The following is a 20028-nucleotide window of genomic DNA, read 5'->3' as shown; positions in this document are numbered from 1 at the left end:
ATTTTTAACTTGCTAAACTGCATATAAGTGGTGGTGTTTTCAAGCTGCACTAAGCATTCGCCTCTGTTATGTAAAGCAGATTCATTAGGGTGACATTTCTAATCTAAATCTAAAAAGATTTCTCAGTCTGCTACCACTCTATTGAGTGGAATGCAAGTGCAAAGACACAGACAGACCTTTTTCTAATGGAAAAAATAAGCTATCAAGTTTAGAAGCTCACCGGGGGCTGACAAAGGCTGCTAATCAGCTGCATTCTGTGCGCTAACCTTGCACACCTTAAAGACCATGCTGTATGCATTGGTATTTGTGTTTAGGAAAAGAGGTGACATATTTATAACATACCTAGTTACAAAGGAGGGAATCTGCACTTTTATACATGGTTGGAACTTAAAAAAAACAAAAAAAACCCTATTTATGTCTACTGAAGCTGTCAAGTCAAATGTCACTCTTTGAATCATTTGAATGTATTACAAACGATCATATTCAAATGCTAAAACTGATACAGAATGTAAGAGAATAGCTGGCTGTTTTTTCTTACCACTTTCACATTGCATTTCTGTAGATCAGCAATTTTCAACCTTTTTCATCTTATGGCACACATAAACTGCCGTAATTACTAAAATTCTGAGGCACACCAAAAAATATATTTTTTGCTGATCTGACAAAAAAAAATTGATTTACAAAAAAAAAATAGTAATTACCTACCCTTTTTGCTCCAAAGTGGCTTTGTGAAAAATGTTTTTGAAACTATTTATTTATGATATTTTGTAATAAAAGAAATAATACTCAATTATCAGGTGCCTTTACTTGTATTTTGCCTAGGTGGCACAGTAGTAGTGTTGCTACCTCACAAAATGACGATCACAGGGTTACGTCATTGGTCCTCCCTGCATGCTTTTTGCAAAGCACTTTGAGTAGTGAGAAAAGTGCTATATAAACGGAATTTGTTGTTGTAGTTATTATTATTGTTATTATTTTGTGTATGTGTGTGATCAAATTCAGCCACAAGCATAGTGGGGGATAAAAAGGGACACTAGATACGCTTCATAGTAAGATGCATTTGTTTGAATACACAGCACGGTGTTCATGCAACACAAACATAATGTGAGTATTATTGAAGTAAATGTTGATGATACAAAATAATTTTTAGTATACAAATCTTTAACAAGTTCAGACATATAAACTGGTTATAAATGCATGAAATTATACATTTATTGCTTTATATTTCACATATACATTTAAAATGATATGCAAATCATATAAAATGGTATAAAATTTGTGTCATATTTCTTTAAAGAAGTCTTTAATTTGTTTTAAAAAAAAAAATCACTGGTTGAAAATCACTGATATAAACTGATTATACAAAATAGTTTTTATTATGGAAATTTTTAACAAGTTGACATGTTGTAAATTAATGAAATTATACATTTATTGCTTTATATTTCACATGTAGTATATGTATTATTAAAAATGATATTTAAATCATATAAAATGGTATAAAATTTGTTTCATTGACTTTATTTGCATCGTATTTCTTTAAAGTAATCTTTAATTTGTTTTTAAAAAATCTTGTGGCACACTGGTTGAAAATTACTGCTCTAGATTTGCCATTCATTTTTTCACGTCCCCTACAAAATCAATAATGAACCTACAGTGATCCCTCCTCGATCACGGGGGTTGCGTTCCAGAACCCCCCGCGAAAGGTGAAAATCCGCGAAGTAGAAGCCATATGTTTATATGGTTATTTTTATATTGTCATGCTTGGGGCACAGATTTGCACAGAAACACAGGAGGTTGTAGAGAGACAGGAACTTTATTCAAACACTGCAAACAAACATTTGTCTCTTTTTTCAAAAGTTTAAACGTGCTCCATGACAAGACAGATGACAGTTCCGTCTCACAATTAACTCTTTGAGGGCTGAATATTTTTTGCAGGCAACTCTGTTTACTAAAAAACACAAAAAGCAAAGGTTTCCCATGTAAATCAACGTAAAACATCTGTTGCTGTGGCTGAGGTTGACGCCTGTCAGCGTCTCTGGTGGCTGTGTAGGGGCAGCTCGATAGCTGGTAAGACTGCGTGGAGGGCTGGCTGCCTGGCCTGTCTTCACGTGGCAGCGCAACACAATCTGGTTTGTACCTCTTGTCATCGTAAGTGGCGGTCCTCCCAGCCAAACGTTGCCTTGGGCGAATCAGCTACACAAGCATATTCAGCACCACAATCAGCTGGATACCGATCAGCTGAAACCAGTACCTCAGTTTCGTTTTCAATCCTTATCTTCAGATCACTTGCATCAAAATCGGAATCCGACAAGTCAAAGTCCGATTCGGTGATAACATGCAAAATTTTTTCCACTGAGTATTTTGCTTTGTACATTCGCATTGGTCTCTCGCCAGATGTCGATGCCATTTTAGAGGTTATTTGCTCTTTGCTACTCACGCATGCGCAGGTAACTGAGGTCAAATCAACAAAGCTCACTTTCCTTCTAACAAAGAGAGTTGAACTAAAACATAACAGTGAGTTTTGTCGGCGTTTACGGCTGAATACCATCCACTACCTCTGAATTTCGACATAAGTTGACATCCGCCCTGAAAGAGTTAAAAGAATGCAAACATATCTTCCTCTTCAAAGGAGTGCGCGACAGGAGCAGAGAATGTCAGAGAGAGAGGGAAAAGCAAACGATCAAAAATCAATAGGTGCTGTTCGAGCTTTTAAGTATGTGAAGCACCGTGCAGGAAGCATGTCGCTTGACAAAGCAGCAGCAAGGAAGCCCAGCAAGGAAGGGAGCAATGTGAAGGTAGTCTTTCAGCATTTTTTAGACAAGCGTCCGTATCCTCTAGGGGTGCGAACAGACCCCTGCTCACACCCCCTCCGTCAGGAGCAGAGAATGTCAGAGCAAGAGAGAGAGAAAAGCAAACAATCAAAAATCAATAGGTGCTGTTTGAGCTTTTAAGTATGTGAAGCACCATGCGGGAAGCATATCGCGCAACAAAGCAACCACAAGTAAGCCCAGCAAGAAAGGGAGCAATATGAAGGTAGTCTTCAAGCGTTTTTTTGCGGAACGGCCGTATCCTCTAGGGGTGCGAACAGCCCCCGTGCTCACAATATATTTGAGGAGTTTTATTTAATACGTAATACATGCTCTGATTGGGTAGCTTCTCAACCATCTGCCAATTGCATCCCTTGTATGAAATCAACTGGGCAAACCAGCTGAGGAAGCGTGTACCAGAAATTAAAAGACCCATTGTCCACTGAAACCCACAAACCAGCAAAAAATCCGCGATATGTATTTAAATATGCTTACATATAAAATCGGCGATAGAGTGAAGCTGCGAAAGTCTAAGCGCAATATAGCGAGGGATTACTGTATTTGTATTTAACAGATGCCTTTGGAGTCTATTTTAATTAGTAAAATAGACAGCCTTCGTCCTCTTCAACATGTTCATACACACAGTAGTTGGGGGCTGATTTTCCTATTTCCACTGCTTTGCTTTTGGGTCTAACAACATTGTTAAACTCACTCTTGCACTCAAGATCTACGATTTACTGTTGATTTATGCTATGTTTTTGAGTGTTTTCACTGTTAAACATAACCAGAAATTGCTTCTATATTTCTGATTATGTTGCTGTTTTAACATCACCTTGTTAGAGTCTTTTCAGCAGTGCTTATTTTAGTAACCTTTACAAACAGAGTTTTATACGTAATAGCTATTCACTTAGCGTAATAATATTGTTTCGATTCAGCCTCAAAGGGAAAAAGACAGACAGTTTTATGTTAGTTTTGTGAGTCAGTCCTTGACCACACACTTCCTTGCACAGCATTCATCTGGCAAGTCCAGCATGCTCTGTCTACCACCAGTGGAATGTGGGGTGGTTTTTTTTTTTTTTTTTTTTTGAATAATGAATTATACTTTCATTTACTAACGGAACTAACTTTACAATATGCTGCGTCTGTTTTACTTTAAACTTTTATTAAGCATTATTAATTTTATTGTTTTCTGATAAACATACACAGAATATTTGTAAACTGTTTAAATAAAACTATCACAAATATGTTCATGTGGAATTTACAAATATTATAAAACAAGACACATGCAGCAGATGACAAACAAGACTCCTTATTTATTGAACATGCTAAACCTGACTCAGGTTATGTCCCCATTGTAGACTGAAATAATCAATTAACAATTATTCATACTTAGATATTAATAGTCAGTATGCACTTTTACAGAATTGAAGAGAAAATACAATGGATACAAAGATTGTTTTTTTTTACACTTGTGAGCTACTGTTTCATGCCAACAGATGAGTCTTGTATACTTAATGTATAAAAAGAAGGAAGGGTAGGGAACAGGACAATTTTCTGTGGAGGAATATTTCACATGGAATTAAATATTTATGGGAAGTACATTAATGTATTGTTAATTATGGCAGTAAATAATAACAAAGCAATATATAAGTATAAATAATTAAAAGCATCATAGATTGTTTCTGTTGCTTTTTAATTAACTTATTTAAGTCAATGAACCTGACGTGACATGACTGAAATATGCCTTGAAAACCAAGCTGTCATTTTCACTGATCAAAGTTGAGAAGGTAGGTTCTTGTGAATACCACCTTTTGATAGGCGAGTCAAAACCTGGTACAAAGTATAGCTACAGACAAAAGAATGTTTGATTAATGATTGCATTTAATGTGTTTTAGCAATTATGGCTGATTTCATATGCCTTTCGTATGTAAACTTCTGGATTACATCACTTTGTACTTACAGTGAGCCTTTTATTTTGTGAAGCGCTGTATTTTCAAGGATTGCATTAACTGGTTTTTTTTTTTCCACCATGTTTTGTCTTTTAAAGAACACTGAAAAAGGTATCACTGCAAGAAAAAATAGTGATGATAAATAATATATACAAAAAAAAATTATATGATGTAAACATATATAGCATATAGAACATTCTTCCTACATCATAAAATTCTAAAATAACTTCCAGAAAGGCAGATTGTCTTCTCTAATGCTATTTCTATTCAATAGCTTCATTGCAGTAAAGTTTTTTTAAATGAATGTGTTTTGCAAATGTGTACAAAGAAAAAAATATAATAAAAATGTTTTCATATTTTTCTGTCAACATCATGTCTTTCTGTCTCCATGAAACAGCTCTGTTCCCACTAATTCACTTTTTTGAGTTATGGGTTGGACTAAATTTATTTTTCGATGATGAGAGCGCACATAAGTACTGCACATACTTTACTCAAATGCTGCCGTAGGAATTTTAGGTCATACTGCACTCTTTTCAAAGGATTAAACAATGTTTCTGCAATGGAAAAAAAACTCTGACAAACGAGTTGAATAATGACATTAAATGTTAGTGAAAAATGCTTTACATTGTTTAGGTATGTGAATTGTCAGTATTAAATTCACTCTTATAGCGTTAAATTAAAAAGTAGATTGTAAACAGGACTGTTGTTTTCATATCTACACTTTACGTGTTTAATTAAACATTGTTGTTTTTGCCATGCACAAAAAACAAAGCTCTGTTTAATGTATCTAATGTATACGTAGCAGTTTGTGTTTCTACGTAGGCATCTGCTCATGGAATCCTAATCTCATGAAACACAGCCTTGGGGGGGGGGGGGGGGGGAGGAAGTATGATATCCTTAAACCAACTTTTTTTCATTTTCATAATGTTTTTGAGATTGGATCACTACAAACTGATAGCAGCAAATATTCCAATGAATGCTTTGATGGCTTTTCTGTTTTATTCAAGAAAGCATTTAATTTTCAGTCTATTACAATATTTGTCAGAATTACCAGTATTTTGATTTGATCCTGATAATTTATAAACAAATTGGAAACATTTCCTGATCATCAATGCGTGAAAAGATTTTTGATGTGAAGCCTTGAGAAAAAACAACTTTCAGTTTCAGAGCTTTTTTCAATTAGGATTTCCTGATAACATATGGTGGACCTGTACAGCATAAAATGGAACCTTGTATACATCATCTAATAATCATTCATTACAGAGAGAATGAGGATTGTGGTTACAAATATTTAGATAACCTACATCTTTGTACATCCTGTACGCCCTTGCATGTACTATTTATATAAAAAAAAAAGTAGAACCTTCAGGTTAAAGGTTTTTTGTAACATTTTTTCTGCCTTTGTCAGTGTAAAATACACTGTGTAGACAGAATACTTAAGAAATTATAAACAAGACAGATAAGTGAAGAAGTGATGACTTAACTGACTCGTAATTGTTAGGACAGTTTGCTAAAAATGTTGTTGAACTTCATGGAGATCATATATCAGTAAGCTGAATGAATGGCTGTACCTAGCAGTGTCACTTGCAGATTCAGTACAGATATGGTCTTTAATATGTACAATGACTTTGACCTTCTCAGACATCAACTGCCACCATCACACCAAACAAACTTGCAACAAACGTTTGCTCATCATTTGTATGCTTGTTCTGTATGTAGGAATAAGTTGATCAAATCAGCTGAAAGTATCTTTGAAGCTAATTATTTTAAATGCAATAATATTTATTCACGGTTTAAAAATTAATATTATGCCACTTGTATAGTAGAGCTATTAAGTTTTTTTTGGAGAGTTGATGGACTGAATGGCCTGGCCTTTTACAGTTTTCAGTGTCGATGAGCCTCTGCTATTTAGCTATGTGCGAGATATAACAAAAAAGCAGAAAAACATTAGAAATAATTCTTAAAGTGAGCTTTACACATCATACAGTCCCTGAATTAAAACAAATACAGCAGCCTGTCATTTAGTACTTCGCAGTATTTTAGTTCTTATCAAGTTGACCACAGCCATGCATCAGGGTGGCATTGATTTGCTGTTTGTCTGCAGGAGGGCGGAAGGGGCTACTTCCAACCCCAGATGAGTTCCCCTCCCATTATGAAGGTGGACGTAAATCTGAATCCTGGGATGGAAACAGAGATCAGGGTAAGACTTGACATTAGCGTGTGTTACAGGAACACTGCCCTCATATCTCTTAGAAGGAATTCATAGGTCTAATGGGAAGAGAATGTTACAGTATCACTGACTTGATTGAGCTACTTTGATCTGCCAGTCAAACACTGAACCTAGATTTATTGATCTACTCACAGGTCATGAGCACTTCAGAGATGGTATGCGCCAAGACCATCCTCCAAGAGAATGCTCTTCTCCAGCTGGCAGGGACCGTTCATCTTCTCTTCAGAGCATGGACATGGCTTCTCTACCTCCACGAAAGCGGCCCTGGCATGATGGACCTGGTACAGCAGATGTTAGAGAACGTGACTCGCCAGGCAGGGGACCTGAAGAGAGAACACCAGGTAAATACATCTAAAAGAAATATGTAACTTTATAAAAAATTATTTTTCTATACTGGAAGAACTGAATCTTTCGGATGGCAAAACTAATTGCAAACACACACGTTTCATTTTATATTTTTATTTTGTGTTTAACTGAGTTTACGTTTATTAAAGCAATATAAATAATTTTGTGGAGGAGGAAATTTTATTTGGTAATGTTGATGGGCATGGTCTTTCAATGCATCTCTGAAAGAAAAATAATAGCTTTGTGTGTACATGAACATTTGTGAATGTCCTGCTGTATTAAGGTTTAATATGGCCTGCTTAACATCAAATGGCTAAGTGCATGACTTTAACATGGAACATTGACTATCTGAAACAGCCTCAGTATAAACAGTGTAGCCTTTAAGAAATAAATCATCACAAGTAAGATGAAAGAATCTAGTTGTAGGTATGACACGGGTCTTTATGGTTAGCCGTATGGTTTTGAGTATGTTTGCAATGCTTAAATCACCTCTACATAAAAATCTGAAACTGTCTACCTACCTTTAAGGCTTTGTATACAGTTTAATGTACAGTCAACCCAGTTTGAAATAGCAGTACCTTTTATTTTGAATCTATGGGGTAATCATGACACTTTAAAAAGTAGTCATTATTATGATTTGACAATCATTTTTGTTTGTATTACTTTTGATAAATTGTGTGGTTATTAAAACCATAATTTGTATTAAGTACAAGTAGCATTGAAATTGGGAGGGGTGAGTAATGTATTTTAAGCAAGTAGTTTGAGTGAAGTTGATAACTTGAAAAAAGACAACAACAAAATAATAGCTTTTAATGACGATACATTAATTTAATTTAGCCCCAAAGCTCATCAGTTCCCGTTAATCTGCCGAGTGTAAACATTTTATCAAGATCAAATGTGTACTGTCTTTACGGATACTACCTGTTTTAACTTTAACGTCCCCCAAGCAAGAGCTGCTTATTTTAGGAAGCTAACTTCAAGGCTATCCAAGACCAGAGATTATCTAGAAATCCAGTTGGTTCAACATGGTTCTCTTACTCCCTGTTAGCAAACAATGCTACAGTGTTTGCTGCTGTTTTCCTTAGTAGAAACTAATATAATTCAGCAATAACTGCGTTCAAAGTGCACAATTAGTAAGACAGGTTTTTGCTTCTGTGCCTACTAGTATAGATTTCATGGTCTAAAAATCTTAACTCCAAACAAACAAGTACAATTAGGATTTTAATGCATAAACTTCACTTCATCAATGACCATCAGTACAGCTGCCCACTTCTGATATTCACACTGGTAGAAATAGTATGCTAACAATGTTTCCAAACAAAGAAGTAACATTGGTATTCGATGCATTAACCTCATTTCATGGATAACCATCAGTATAACTGCTTACTTCTGATATTCACACTGACAGAAATAATATGGTAATGTTTTCTTTATACACTTCGCTGAGAAAGAATACTGTATGCTACTATATTTAATAATTACATGTATGAAAATGTAATCTGCGTCAATAACCTCTTTTAAATAGCCCTTCATCCATACTTGTAACTAGATAAGACATAAGATTTATTTCAGTTTAAGACCCAGTGCACATTGAAAATTTGTTTTCTGTCTGGTTTCTGTTTTGAGGCAACCAGATATGAATTCACTAAACATTGCAACTTCAGGCACTTTGAGGACAAGACTAGTGCCATATACTGAAATCTGCCAGAAAGTAAAGTGCTACACATGTGGTGTACATGGGTAATTTGATATACTGACCAAATGTATTAGTGAACCTCTCTCTAAAGAATTTGTGAATTTCCCATTGGGATTAATAAAGTATCTATCTATCTATCTATCTATCTATCTATCTATCTATCTATCTATCTATCTATCTATCTATCTATCTATCTATCTATCTATCTATCTATCTATCTAAACATGCAAATAAAAACAGATACAACTGTAAAAACCAAAAAACCCCACACATTTATCCAGGTTATAATGTGAAACAAATCATGATAAAAAATGACTTGCACAAATTAACTGATCACTGAATGGAGTCTTGTGAATGTATTGTAAGTACATAAATAGTTGATCAAATTTAAATCTCTGATTTTAATGTCCAGACGTTATGTTAAACTTTCCTGTGTAATACTGGATTTACATTATTTCAGCAGGCAAAAGCAAGGGAAGAAACACAGCAAATTGTTTGAAATTAGGCAGGACAAGTTGTCATCTTTTACTCAACCATATAAACGAGAAAACTGGGAACTGCATGTACTTTTGGGCTCATCTGATGTCAGAATACACTCCAAAATTGATTACAATAAAAAACAAGAAGAAGATAAATAGGAAATAATAAGGAAATCCAAATTCTCTTATTTAAACCTACCTCAATGATTTATTTTCAGTCAAGGGAAGTGCCTCTCCAGTTTCAGTGTATTCATTGTTAAAGTTAACAGTATACATTGACTGAGACAATTAAAAGTACTCACAAAATAAACAGGCATAAATAGATTCCTGAAATATTTTGAAATGTCTTTGCATTTTAAGTAATCCAATGTCCAAGTTGCTTCCATGCAAAATATGAGTGTTAATAGAAATTTATGGTTGATCATAAACTAGATAGTTCAGCTTTTAATGTACTTTGTTATTGCACAGTCATGGAAAGACACAAAGTTGTAATTATCGGGACAATTATAAACTGCAAACCTTTCATTGTAAAAGATAATCCATTATTGTTCTTGCCATAAAATTTGCTTGGAGAATGTTATTTTCGGGCAAGACAGACAAGAGCTTCATCATAAGGTAGCTTTACTCACTAATCATGGTGCCAAAGAGTCACACCATGATTGGTGTTGAATATCATATGCAAGGAAGAATTTCACTGTACTCTGTACATGTGACAGTAATAAATGCTGTAAACCTATGACATGGCATTAAATTAGCCCCTATCAGTACTTCCTGTTCCTGCTTCATGTCACTGGCTTTTATGTGGAAAGCAAGATGAAAATGGTCGGTTGCAAGAGTAATAGCTACTAAATTTTAATAAAGTACTTTAAATATTCCTGAGTGTGTTTGGTTTGATATACTAAAACTTTATTATTCTGCACACTTTTTCAAATAATAGTGATGATTTTCTCTGGGTTTTCTAGTGTTGTGAAAAGGCTGGAATAAGAGCAGTGTGACACAGTCTTTAGTTATTGGTACTGTGAATTTCTGTATTGTTTTCTAATAGATACTTGGTTAGACAACTTAACATGGTAGGCCAAGTTTGAACATTCAAAATTATACTATTACAAGCAAGTTTGTTACACATTTTATTCATGATTTTCACTCGATTTCAGATTCTTTATTTTTTTGCTGAAAATTTGATGTACTGTATTCTGGACAATACTGATTATAATAAGGATCCTGTCCACACAGGTTAGCTGCAAATACAGTTGTGGACAAAAGTTTTGAGAATGACACAAATATTAATTTTCACAAAGTTTGCTGCTTCAGTTTTTATGATGCTGATTTGCATATACTCCAGTATGTTATGAAGAGTGATCAGGTGAATTGCAATTAATTGCAGATTCCCTTTTTGCCATTACAATGAACTTAATCCTAAAAAAAACATTTCCGCTGCATTTGAGCCCTGCCACAAAAGGACCTGCTGACATCATTTCAGTGATCATCTCGTTAACACAGGTGAGAGTGTTGACGAGTAGAAGGCTGAAGATCACTCTGTCATGCTGATTGAGTTAGAATAGAGAGGCTCAATTGTTAAGAAAGCTTCAGGGCACCCAAGAAAATCCAACAAGCGCTAGGACCGTCTCCTAAAGTTGATTCAGCTGCAGGATCGGGGCACCACCCGTGCAGAGCTTGCTAAGGAATGGCAGCAGGCAGGTGTGAGTGCATCTGCATGCACAGTGAGGCGAACACTTTTGGAGGATGGCCTGGTGTCAAGAAGGGCGGCAAAGAAGCCACTTCTCCAAGAAAACCATCAGGGACAGGCTAATATTCTGCAAAAGGTACAGGGATTGGACTGCTGAGGACTGAGGTAAAGTCATTTTCTCTGATGAATCCCCTTTCCAATTGTTTGGGGCATCCGGAAAAATGATTGCCCAGCGAAGAAAAGGTGAGCGCAACCATTAGTCCTGTGTCATGCCAACAGTAAAGCATCCTGAGACCATTCATGTGTGGGGTTGCTTCTCAGCCAAGGGAGTGGGCACACTTAAATTTTGGTTGAGAACATAGCCATGAATAAAGAATGGTACCAAAATATCCTCCAGGAGCAACTTCTCCCAGCCATCCAAGAACAGTTTGGTGATTAACAATGCCTGTTCTAGCATTATGGAGCACTGTGCCATAAGGCAAAAGTGATAACTAAGTGGCTCGGGGAACAAAATCCCGATGTGAACTTGTGGTCAATGTGGTATAGCGGGTCCGCGGCTTCCGAAAAAAAAAAAAAGGTTGGTTTTTAAATCAGAGCCGTGCTGTTCTACGTGGGCGTGATTGCACGACCGCGGGGAGTTAATGAGGTGATCAGAGTGAGTCGCACCTGCACGTGTGGGTACGGTCGTTCTTGTTTGCCTCATTGGCTTCCTGCGGCATGTAATTAAGGCGCTGCGCCCACGGAGGCACCCGTAGGTGTGTATATGTAGATGGAGGTATACGAGAGGAGGAGGAAGATAAATCGGAGAGAGAAATCGTGGAGGTGAGGGAAAGGAAGGAGAAAGGTTGATGGAGAAAGGCGGATGCGGTAAAAGGTCGGAAAACAGCAGTCAGGTGGTGACGATCTGGACTCCTGGAAGGTGGAAACGCCATGAGCTGGGGCCCCGCGAAGGAGCATTATGCTGATGCGCTCTGGGGGCTGGTTCGCCCCACTGAATGTATGAGTGAGTGGGGTGAGCAGGAGAGGTGCCCTCCCGAAGGATCTGAGGAGCGACTGCGGGTGAGCGAAGGATGGAGGGAGGAGAGTTGACCTTGGCGGTCTGGCAGTGACATCCTGATAGGGGGCCAAGACGAAGGTTAACTGAAGGAGCTTGTGGTTGTTGGTTCTCCATGGAGCAGAAGGTGCAATGGGAGGAGGGCTGGAGAGTAAGGAGAGACTGTGTTTTAACTACAGCATATATTAACCTTGTGTTTTATGGATTTATTTATTGTTGGTTTTTATCCTCACTGGACCTTTATTTTATGGATTTATTTATGGAACTTTGGACACTACACTTTTGCACTTTGATATGATTTTAATAAAAGCACGTTTTCACTTTTGGAAATATCCCCAGGCTTCATGTGAGATTTGTCCCCATTTGTCAGCTCAACTCGTGACATTACTGACGGTGTTGGGTTCAGGGCTCCCATAAGGACGTTGGGAGCCTGAAGAGAACACGCATCGTCACAGTCAAATAAAAACCCACAAATTCTAACAAACTCCAAGCATTGATTATATAAGAATGGGCTGCCTTCAGTCAGGATTTGGCCCAGAATTTGATTGACAACATGCCCAGACGAATTGCAAAGGTCTTGAAAAAGAAGGGCCAACATTGCAAATATTGACTCTTTACATAAGCTTAATCTAATTGTCAATAAAAGCCTTTGAAACTTAAAGAAATTCTTGTAATTATACTTTGGTATATCATAGAAATATCTGACAAAAAGATCTAAAAACATTGAAGCAGCAAACTTCATGAAAACCAATACTTGTCATTCTCAAAACTTTTGGCCACAACTGTATTTGCAGCTAACCTGTGTGGACAGGATCCTTATTGTACTGTATTATAGACAATACTGATTTTATCAAATATACATGATCTAACAAGATGTTGTTGTTTAAATAAAAACAGATGTACAGTTGATTAAGTTTAACTGTATGTATTAACCTTTTTATGCACATTTTGTCATTTGAGTATGCTACAAATGTTGCCAAACTACAGTTCTCTTTCAGAGAACTTTTTTTCTTTAAAGAACCAGGCAAATATGATAGGTCTTTTTGTTAGCAGGATGTGGGGAAAAAAGCCAACAAGGCACATAGCCTAGTACAAAGACTTATAGAGGTGAATGTACAGGTGCTTTGCTTGTTTTGAGTTGGACATAAATGATTTAATTGTATTTCATGTTTGGGCTGCTGTCCTGTTGACATGGCTTGTAAGCCTGTTGAGGAAAATCTGTACTAAAATAAAGAATCTGTCACAAAAAATGTCTGGAACGAATGACAGCAAGTATTTGTTGGCATGCTGGGTTGGGGTGACTTCCTAAAATGGGAAGTTTTTTTTATTTTAAATAATGTCAAAATTGGACACTGCTCCAACAAAAAAATAGTCATCCCAAGAACTGCAGTTGTTTCTCATTTGTGTTATTTAAACTGTTTTTTTGCACACTGCACGAAATGAGGAGTGATCCAATTAGAGTAGAACACTTAGCTTTCAGAGCTCTTCCACAAGTAGTAAAGTTAACCATGCCACTCCAGGTATAAGATCATGCCAATGATGCTCATCAGTTAATTAGCTCTGTTCAAGTTTTGCATGGATTCACAGAAACTAGACTATATCCCCTCATCATTTTCCTAATATTTCTTAAAGTGCTTGTAACAAGTGTGATGCACTGTGACAAAGTGAAGCTGGCACTTCAGAATCAATGCCATGGAAATCTGCACATTTTGTTAAGTCCTAAGCATTCCTTCTTATGTTCTGACTTCATTAGATTGTCAAAATTACAGCTTTGTGAAAAACAGTTTCTTGTATCACTTTGGAAGTAATCGGAATACATGTTTTGCTTTTATAATTTTCCACTTGTACCTTAAATGCCTGTTTAAAACCCAGCTGTGATTGTCTTGCAGGTCGAGGATCTTCCCAACGCAATGTTAAGTCTGGTCGGTCAGCTTCACAAGATAAGGATCATCACCGGGAAGATGGATACAGTGGCAGTTCCCGTGGGGGTGGAGGCAGGGGTGCTGCCTGGGGAAGAGGAGGTGGTGGCGGTGGTTCAAATAGCTCAAGTCAGTCACGCAGGGGCTCATCTAGAGGATCTTCCCGAGGAAGCCGGGGCCGATAAAATAAAGGGAAATGCAGACAGTGTTTCTTCTCCGCACCTCTGCGAGGGCAGCACTGCAAGTCCTCAGAAGACTGGCCAGGTTTGGAGCAGTGCTCTCAGGAAGTCATGTGAGCAACAAATTTTGAGGACAGAAGCTCTGCTGCAGACAGATGTGTTACTCAAACCATGTCTGTTCATCATCTTTGTTAAAAAAAAAAAAAAAAAAATCCATCCAGCACAAAAGGATGCCAAGACTTGCAGTCTTTCTTCACCTGTTGTTTAGTACTGATGGCAAAATCTGGGTGCACTACAAGCAAAAACAGATGAAACATATGAAACAAATACTGAATGACAGTGAAGAGCATTGAGCCAGCTTCTCTATAGAGAAAACTAAAGAAGGCAAGGAGTACAACAATTCACCAAGACAGTCTTTACAGAACAGGGCACAGATTCGGTCTTGTGGAACTGTATCAATAATGCAGCAACCATATGTGCGTGTAGCATCTGACATGCCAGTGGCTATTGATTCTGATCATTTAAAAAGCTGAAGTATTGTGTCATTCAAAAACAGAATGACTGTATTGCTTGGTTATCTGCGCAACAGCACATAGGCTTGCACCAGCAAAGTTCAGAACTACAATCCTTCAGTGGAAGGCATTAAGGTTTGTGTTGCCTTGTCTGGTTTTTCTTACAGTGGGGAAAATACATTTAAAAAAGCATGCTATAAAGAAAAGCAATTGCTTAGTCTAAAAAAGGATTTGGGGGAAAATGGGATCCCAATCATTTTTTTTTTTTGAAAGGCAGACTAGTTTTCTTTTTCTCCCTTTTGATATTTGTGCAGCAGACTGTTGTTCCTCCTATGACTCTGGAGAGCACGTGGAGCCTGGGCGTGCCCTATGTAGTGTTTCCTTACATCATTTTAGGGTAATGGACCTGTATCCACTCAACGAGGATTTGCTTTATGTGAAGGAATTCCTTGTTTTTCATTAGTTTTGTTCTAATTTTTCCCCTCCTCCTCAACAGAATAAATGACTGAAACATTCTTAACACGTCCTCCTGTGCACTAAAGGGCATATTCACTCTGTACAGTTTGTCAAAAGATTGCCATAATGTTTTGTTCATTTTTTGTATAAACTTCAAATAGAATTTGTGCAAAATTTACAAAAACTCACTGTATTTTGTTTTTTTACATGTGTGTGTGTGTGTTTATTGCTTGAATGTGCCTCTTGCCTGTATATGCAATGGAAACTTTTTTCTATCTAAGAAACATTAGACTACACTCTAGTTACTACTACAGAATGCACTGTTTTAACATGCCTCTTATGAAAGGAGAAATGTTAAGTATCTTGCACTCACCCAAAATCCAGGAGTTTCTTAGATTGGGTTACATTCATTACTGACAATGAAATGTGAATGTTAATCAAGTGACTGATTCACATAGAGTATTAATGAGAATAATATCTAGAAGAGGAATACATAAGGTTGAAAGCCATCAGAATGTGCAATCATGTCTAACTTTAAATGAAAATACTGTGTGTAGGGTGATGTAAGTTGTATTCTTAGACACACAATGTTTTATGATTCTGTCAGTTTGAAGAGTCAAGCTACTGTGAGTACATTCTCCTCCTGCATGAGAATTCGTTATGATTGTTTCAGAAGCCCTATTACTATAATGTGTAGTAACAATAAGAAACGGTTGTCCCATGTCCAGTTTAACATGTACCTGATTAGTTGTTGCTAGTGAAACATCTTGGAATGTTTTGAAAAATTAAAACTCTTTTACACTGTGGCCTTACAATTAAGTAAGCTTTAGTTGATTTTTACCAGTTTCTCAGAAAAATAGATCCTGTCTACTTTAGACTTAACACAGTATCTTTTGGGAATTTGAAACAATTGAGTCATACTATAGGACATGATTGCATTACTTTAGTTTCAGATATCAATAGTGTGCCATTGTATATAACCCCTATTGTTTAGTACTGGGTGCATGATTGGTAGATGTCATTTGATGTTTGGCTTATGTAAACAAAGATTTACACATGATGAAAGGAGCTGAGGGCCACACTATTATGCAGTGGTTGGCACAACTACTTCACAGATCCAGAGTAGGGAGTTCAATTCCCATGTCTGGTCTCTGACCTTGTGTTTTTGTGCATTTTCTCCATCATTCACAAAAGTCAGCATATTAGGTTATTTGGCCATTTAAACTTGCTCTGTTTGATTGTGGATATGTGTGTCCTTCAGTGCACTGGTGCCCTATCCAGATTTCTTTCCCACCATGTGCCCAGTTCTGCTGGGATTGGTTTTAGCCAACCCTGACCCTAAAATGGCATATGTACACTTGAAAATTTGTGTGTATATAATGTAATCAAACTGTATCTCCATGCTTAATGATGTAAATGGTAAACGTTTGGGGATGTTGAACCTTCATTTTTTTTTTCTTTCTTGTTTGAAAATTTCTGCCCTTGGGCAAAATAGTGACAACAAAGAAGTTCTTAATTGTGGTCTTGCCAGTAGGTGGGTCAAAAATATTCCAGCATTTGCTATTGTGGAAAAACAAGCTGTGGATGTACTGCAGGCAGCTACTTCTCTGCCAATTTAAAAATTTAATTTCTTTACTAGAACCTCTGAAGGAATCATGCATATCCAACAGTACCATGCAGTATAAAATATATATATATATATATATACTTGAAGTGCTTTATGTATTACCAAATCTTTACATGTAACAAACCTGAAATTGAAGATTGCCAGTCAGCTATCTATCAACTTTTAACCCACAAACACCTGCTCAAATCTCAGCAAGCTTAGTGACTGGCAACACAGAGCCACACCCAAGTTACACTCAGGTTCCCTCCTCTGGCTAACTGTGTGACCCTGAGCAAAGCACTATCAGCCAGCTCTCCAGTTGTAAAAAATGACTTGTAAAGAACTGTACTATTACAGTTAATTATAAAATGTTTTAGAAAGGTGCTCTCTAAAATAAAGATTTTGTTGATGTGGAGAGTTATTTATGCAACTTGGACTTTAAATTAATTGCAGCAATTCTTAAGCACATGGTGGTATATCTGTGCTTCAGATAATGCTGGCCAGTACTTAGGGTGGGAAAGCATCTAGGAAAATCTTGAGCTGATACTGGAAGAGGTATTGGTGAAGCCATCGGGGTGTGTGGTCTGTGCATGGGTCCCATTTCAGTTATGGGGCACTGTGCTGTAAAAAAAAAAAAAAAAAGTGCCTCTTTCAGATTAGGTGTAAAACAGAGGTCCTGATTCTGTTTATAGAAGCATGTTTTGAAAACAATAGGGTGTTTTCTCATGTCCTGGCTATATTGCCCACCACAGCCCTGCCCATTCTGGCCCATAGTCATTGCCTGTCCCTTATTGGCTATCTCACCCCTTCACCACCTAATAGTTAATGTGTGATGTATGTGTGATCTAGAGTGTTGCAATATTGTTTCAAAAAAGGGTGTCATGGACGAGATCACCTGTATTTGCATCTTTTATTAAAGTAAGTATAAATTTAGTGTAAAGTTGGGATTTAAATAGAAATGTACATCGGAGTAATGCAAATGTCTTGTCTGTGAGCTGTACAGGAACAAAACATTGATATTTTAGTAAATTCTTGGTATCCCTTCTAGATATTTCACTCGGTCGTTAAACTTCACCTTTTTGTATTAAAAAAAACAAAACACACTCAATAAAATAAGGTGTTAGAGGACTAGTACATAATCCCAGCAGCACTGAAAAACCAAGCAAAAACCAACTCCAGACAGGATTCTAGACCACTACAGGGAATAATTGCATCGTAGTCAATCTGACTAAACCAAGGTTGAGGGAGTGAATGGATTTTTAAAAATTCATATGACACAGGAAGAACATGAAAAACGTAGAGCAGAATTCAACTCCACACTGCTGGCACTGTGAGGCAATTTTTAAGTATCTCATGTTGTTAAGTATGAGGAAACCGCCAGTCCCTTTTCATTCCTCTATAGCAGGAACACGGACGGACTGTAAAAATGGCCTCATGGGGAAAAAAGTATACATTTTAGCAAAACGTTTCCTACATTGGGTTTTTCTAGTTGGTGGTATTGAGCAATCTTGTCACATCCCCGTTCTTACGTTTCCCCAATTTATATTGACCAAGACCTGTCCCAGTATTTTTGCCAGGGAGGGGGCTGTATGGAACTATCCAGGTCAGTTGACTAGACTTTAGTTCATAAAATTAAGTAGTCAATACGCCCAGAAACAACATACGCGGCGGAGCTGCTGTGTTTTTTGTTTTTCTTTTTAATTTCCCCGCATTTAACCAATTATACAATATGAAGTATATACAGTACCACTCTTTACTTTTTTGCGTTATCATTTGCATACGTGTATATTTACAAGTTGCCCTGTTTACAAAGTTGGTCCGCGAAAAGTTCAGTCCATGAGGTCCATCTCCGATCGGGTCGTATCCACTTCATAGCCCACTTTAAACGGGCAGAATCTTCCCGGACACGGTGCGACGCAGCACTGTTGCCATCATTCCCCCGGCGAAACGAATCCCGGCACTTCCGCCTGGTAGCAGAGAGACGAGGTAGGCGACGATGGCTGCGACCTGCACGGCAGCCCCTAAAGCGGTGAGCAGCGTGCTGTGCAGGCCCAGTGCCGCGTATAGGGTGCCACCGAGAGCACAGAGGTAGACCGCCGCTCCTGGCGAAGGAGCGCTCAAGAAAGTGCTGGGACCCCTTAGGATCGCGACGCCAGCCAAGGCAAACAGAGAACCCAAAGACCACAGGAGGGCAAATTTGCGAGCCTTCAGTAGCAGCACCGGAACATAGAGGGCAGAAAGGCCGAAACACAGCGCTGACATGAGAACGCAAAGTGCAAAAGCAACGAGTCTATGGGATCGGCTCATGCCCGGGAGACATGGGTCCGGCTCAGAGGTCCAAGTCCAGGAAAAGCCGCTGCTTTGGCCGTGTCCTCCATGCTCCGTCTTAGAAAATGGACTGGACCAGCGACCAAACCAAGAGTCCTCCTTTGTGCTGGTAGGTTCGATCTTTCCGATGTCTACGGTACTAGAATTGGGAGTAGCTGCGCTCTTCGCACCTGATTTGGACTGGGCAAGGTACTCCTGTAGCTGTCGATTCAAATCCGCCATTGTTGCACTATATGGCGCCAGAAAATGACGTCACACGACAATGCCAGACATGCAATTGAAAGCAGCTTAGAGGGTACGACAGCTGCAGGTAACCACTGCTCAGTTTACAGTACTGTAAGTGTAGACAGAACACCAAGATAGCCGTAACCTGACCACACTTCGAACAAGTGTGTGTGAGGTTTTTAATAAATATTACATTTTAAAGATAATGCTATAGGCAGCACCATTTACATCAGGTAAGGAAGACTGGTTTCTTAATGATATCGTGGCTCTGTAGCGACACGACGACTTGTCAGGACGTATGGAAACGTTTCATTATACAGTACACTGTATATGTGACAATCACAATAATGACATTATAAACCCATAGTGTGTACTGCTAGAGTTATTTGCTGCCTTGAACTCGTTATATAAAAATGTCTAAATGGCTGTATTTAGTTAGATGATAATGGTGTCAGAGGGTGTCACAAGGATTTTAGGCAGACCAGGAGCCAGCATTCTATTGCTTGATTTTTTTTTTTTTTTTTTTGCAAACAAGTGACAGATACTGTATTAGTGA

General features: G+C 37.8%; 2 protein-coding genes across 4 annotated transcripts in view; one reads left to right on the top strand and one right to left on the bottom strand.

Moving 5' to 3' along the window:
* Positions 1 to 14490, top strand: part of wdr33 (WD repeat domain 33) — a 197542-nt gene extending 183052 nt beyond the window's left edge. For 2 of the 3 annotated variants that reach the window (XM_028793092.2, XM_028793089.2), the window contains exons 21-23: positions 6861 to 6956; positions 7121 to 7327; positions 14137 to 14490. In XM_028793092.2, coding sequence (XP_028648925.2) covers positions 6861 to 6956; positions 7121 to 7327; positions 14137 to 14351 — 518 coding nt within the window. In that variant the 3' untranslated portion in view covers positions 14352 to 14490. The remainder of the gene's footprint in view (positions 1 to 6860; positions 6957 to 7120; positions 7328 to 14136) is intronic. The other variant, XM_028793093.2, reaches the window with a different exon arrangement.
* Positions 14491 to 18070: 3580 nt separating this feature from the next.
* sft2d3 (SFT2 domain containing 3) lies at positions 18071 to 19493 on the bottom strand. The gene has a single exon (XM_028793080.2). The coding sequence runs from the start codon at positions 19467 to 19469 to the stop codon at positions 18801 to 18803; it is 669 nt and encodes a 222-aa protein (XP_028648913.1). The 5' UTR covers positions 19470 to 19493; the 3' UTR covers positions 18071 to 18800.
* Between the last annotated feature and the right edge of the window lie 535 nt (positions 19494 to 20028).

This window comes from Erpetoichthys calabaricus, chromosome 2, assembly GCF_900747795.2.
Source record: "Erpetoichthys calabaricus chromosome 2, fErpCal1.3, whole genome shotgun sequence".
Lineage (NCBI taxonomy): Eukaryota > Metazoa > Chordata > Cladistia > Polypteriformes > Polypteridae > Erpetoichthys > Erpetoichthys calabaricus.
Note: the sequence above shows the minus strand (reverse complement) of the source record. Positions and strands in the feature narration are given on the sequence as shown.

Bases quoted from the DNA above. Each gene is read 5' to 3' on its own strand.
- sft2d3 (XM_028793080.2), bottom strand. From the start codon at position 19,469: ATGGCGGATTTGAATCGACAGCTACAGGAGTACCTTGCCCAGTCCAAA.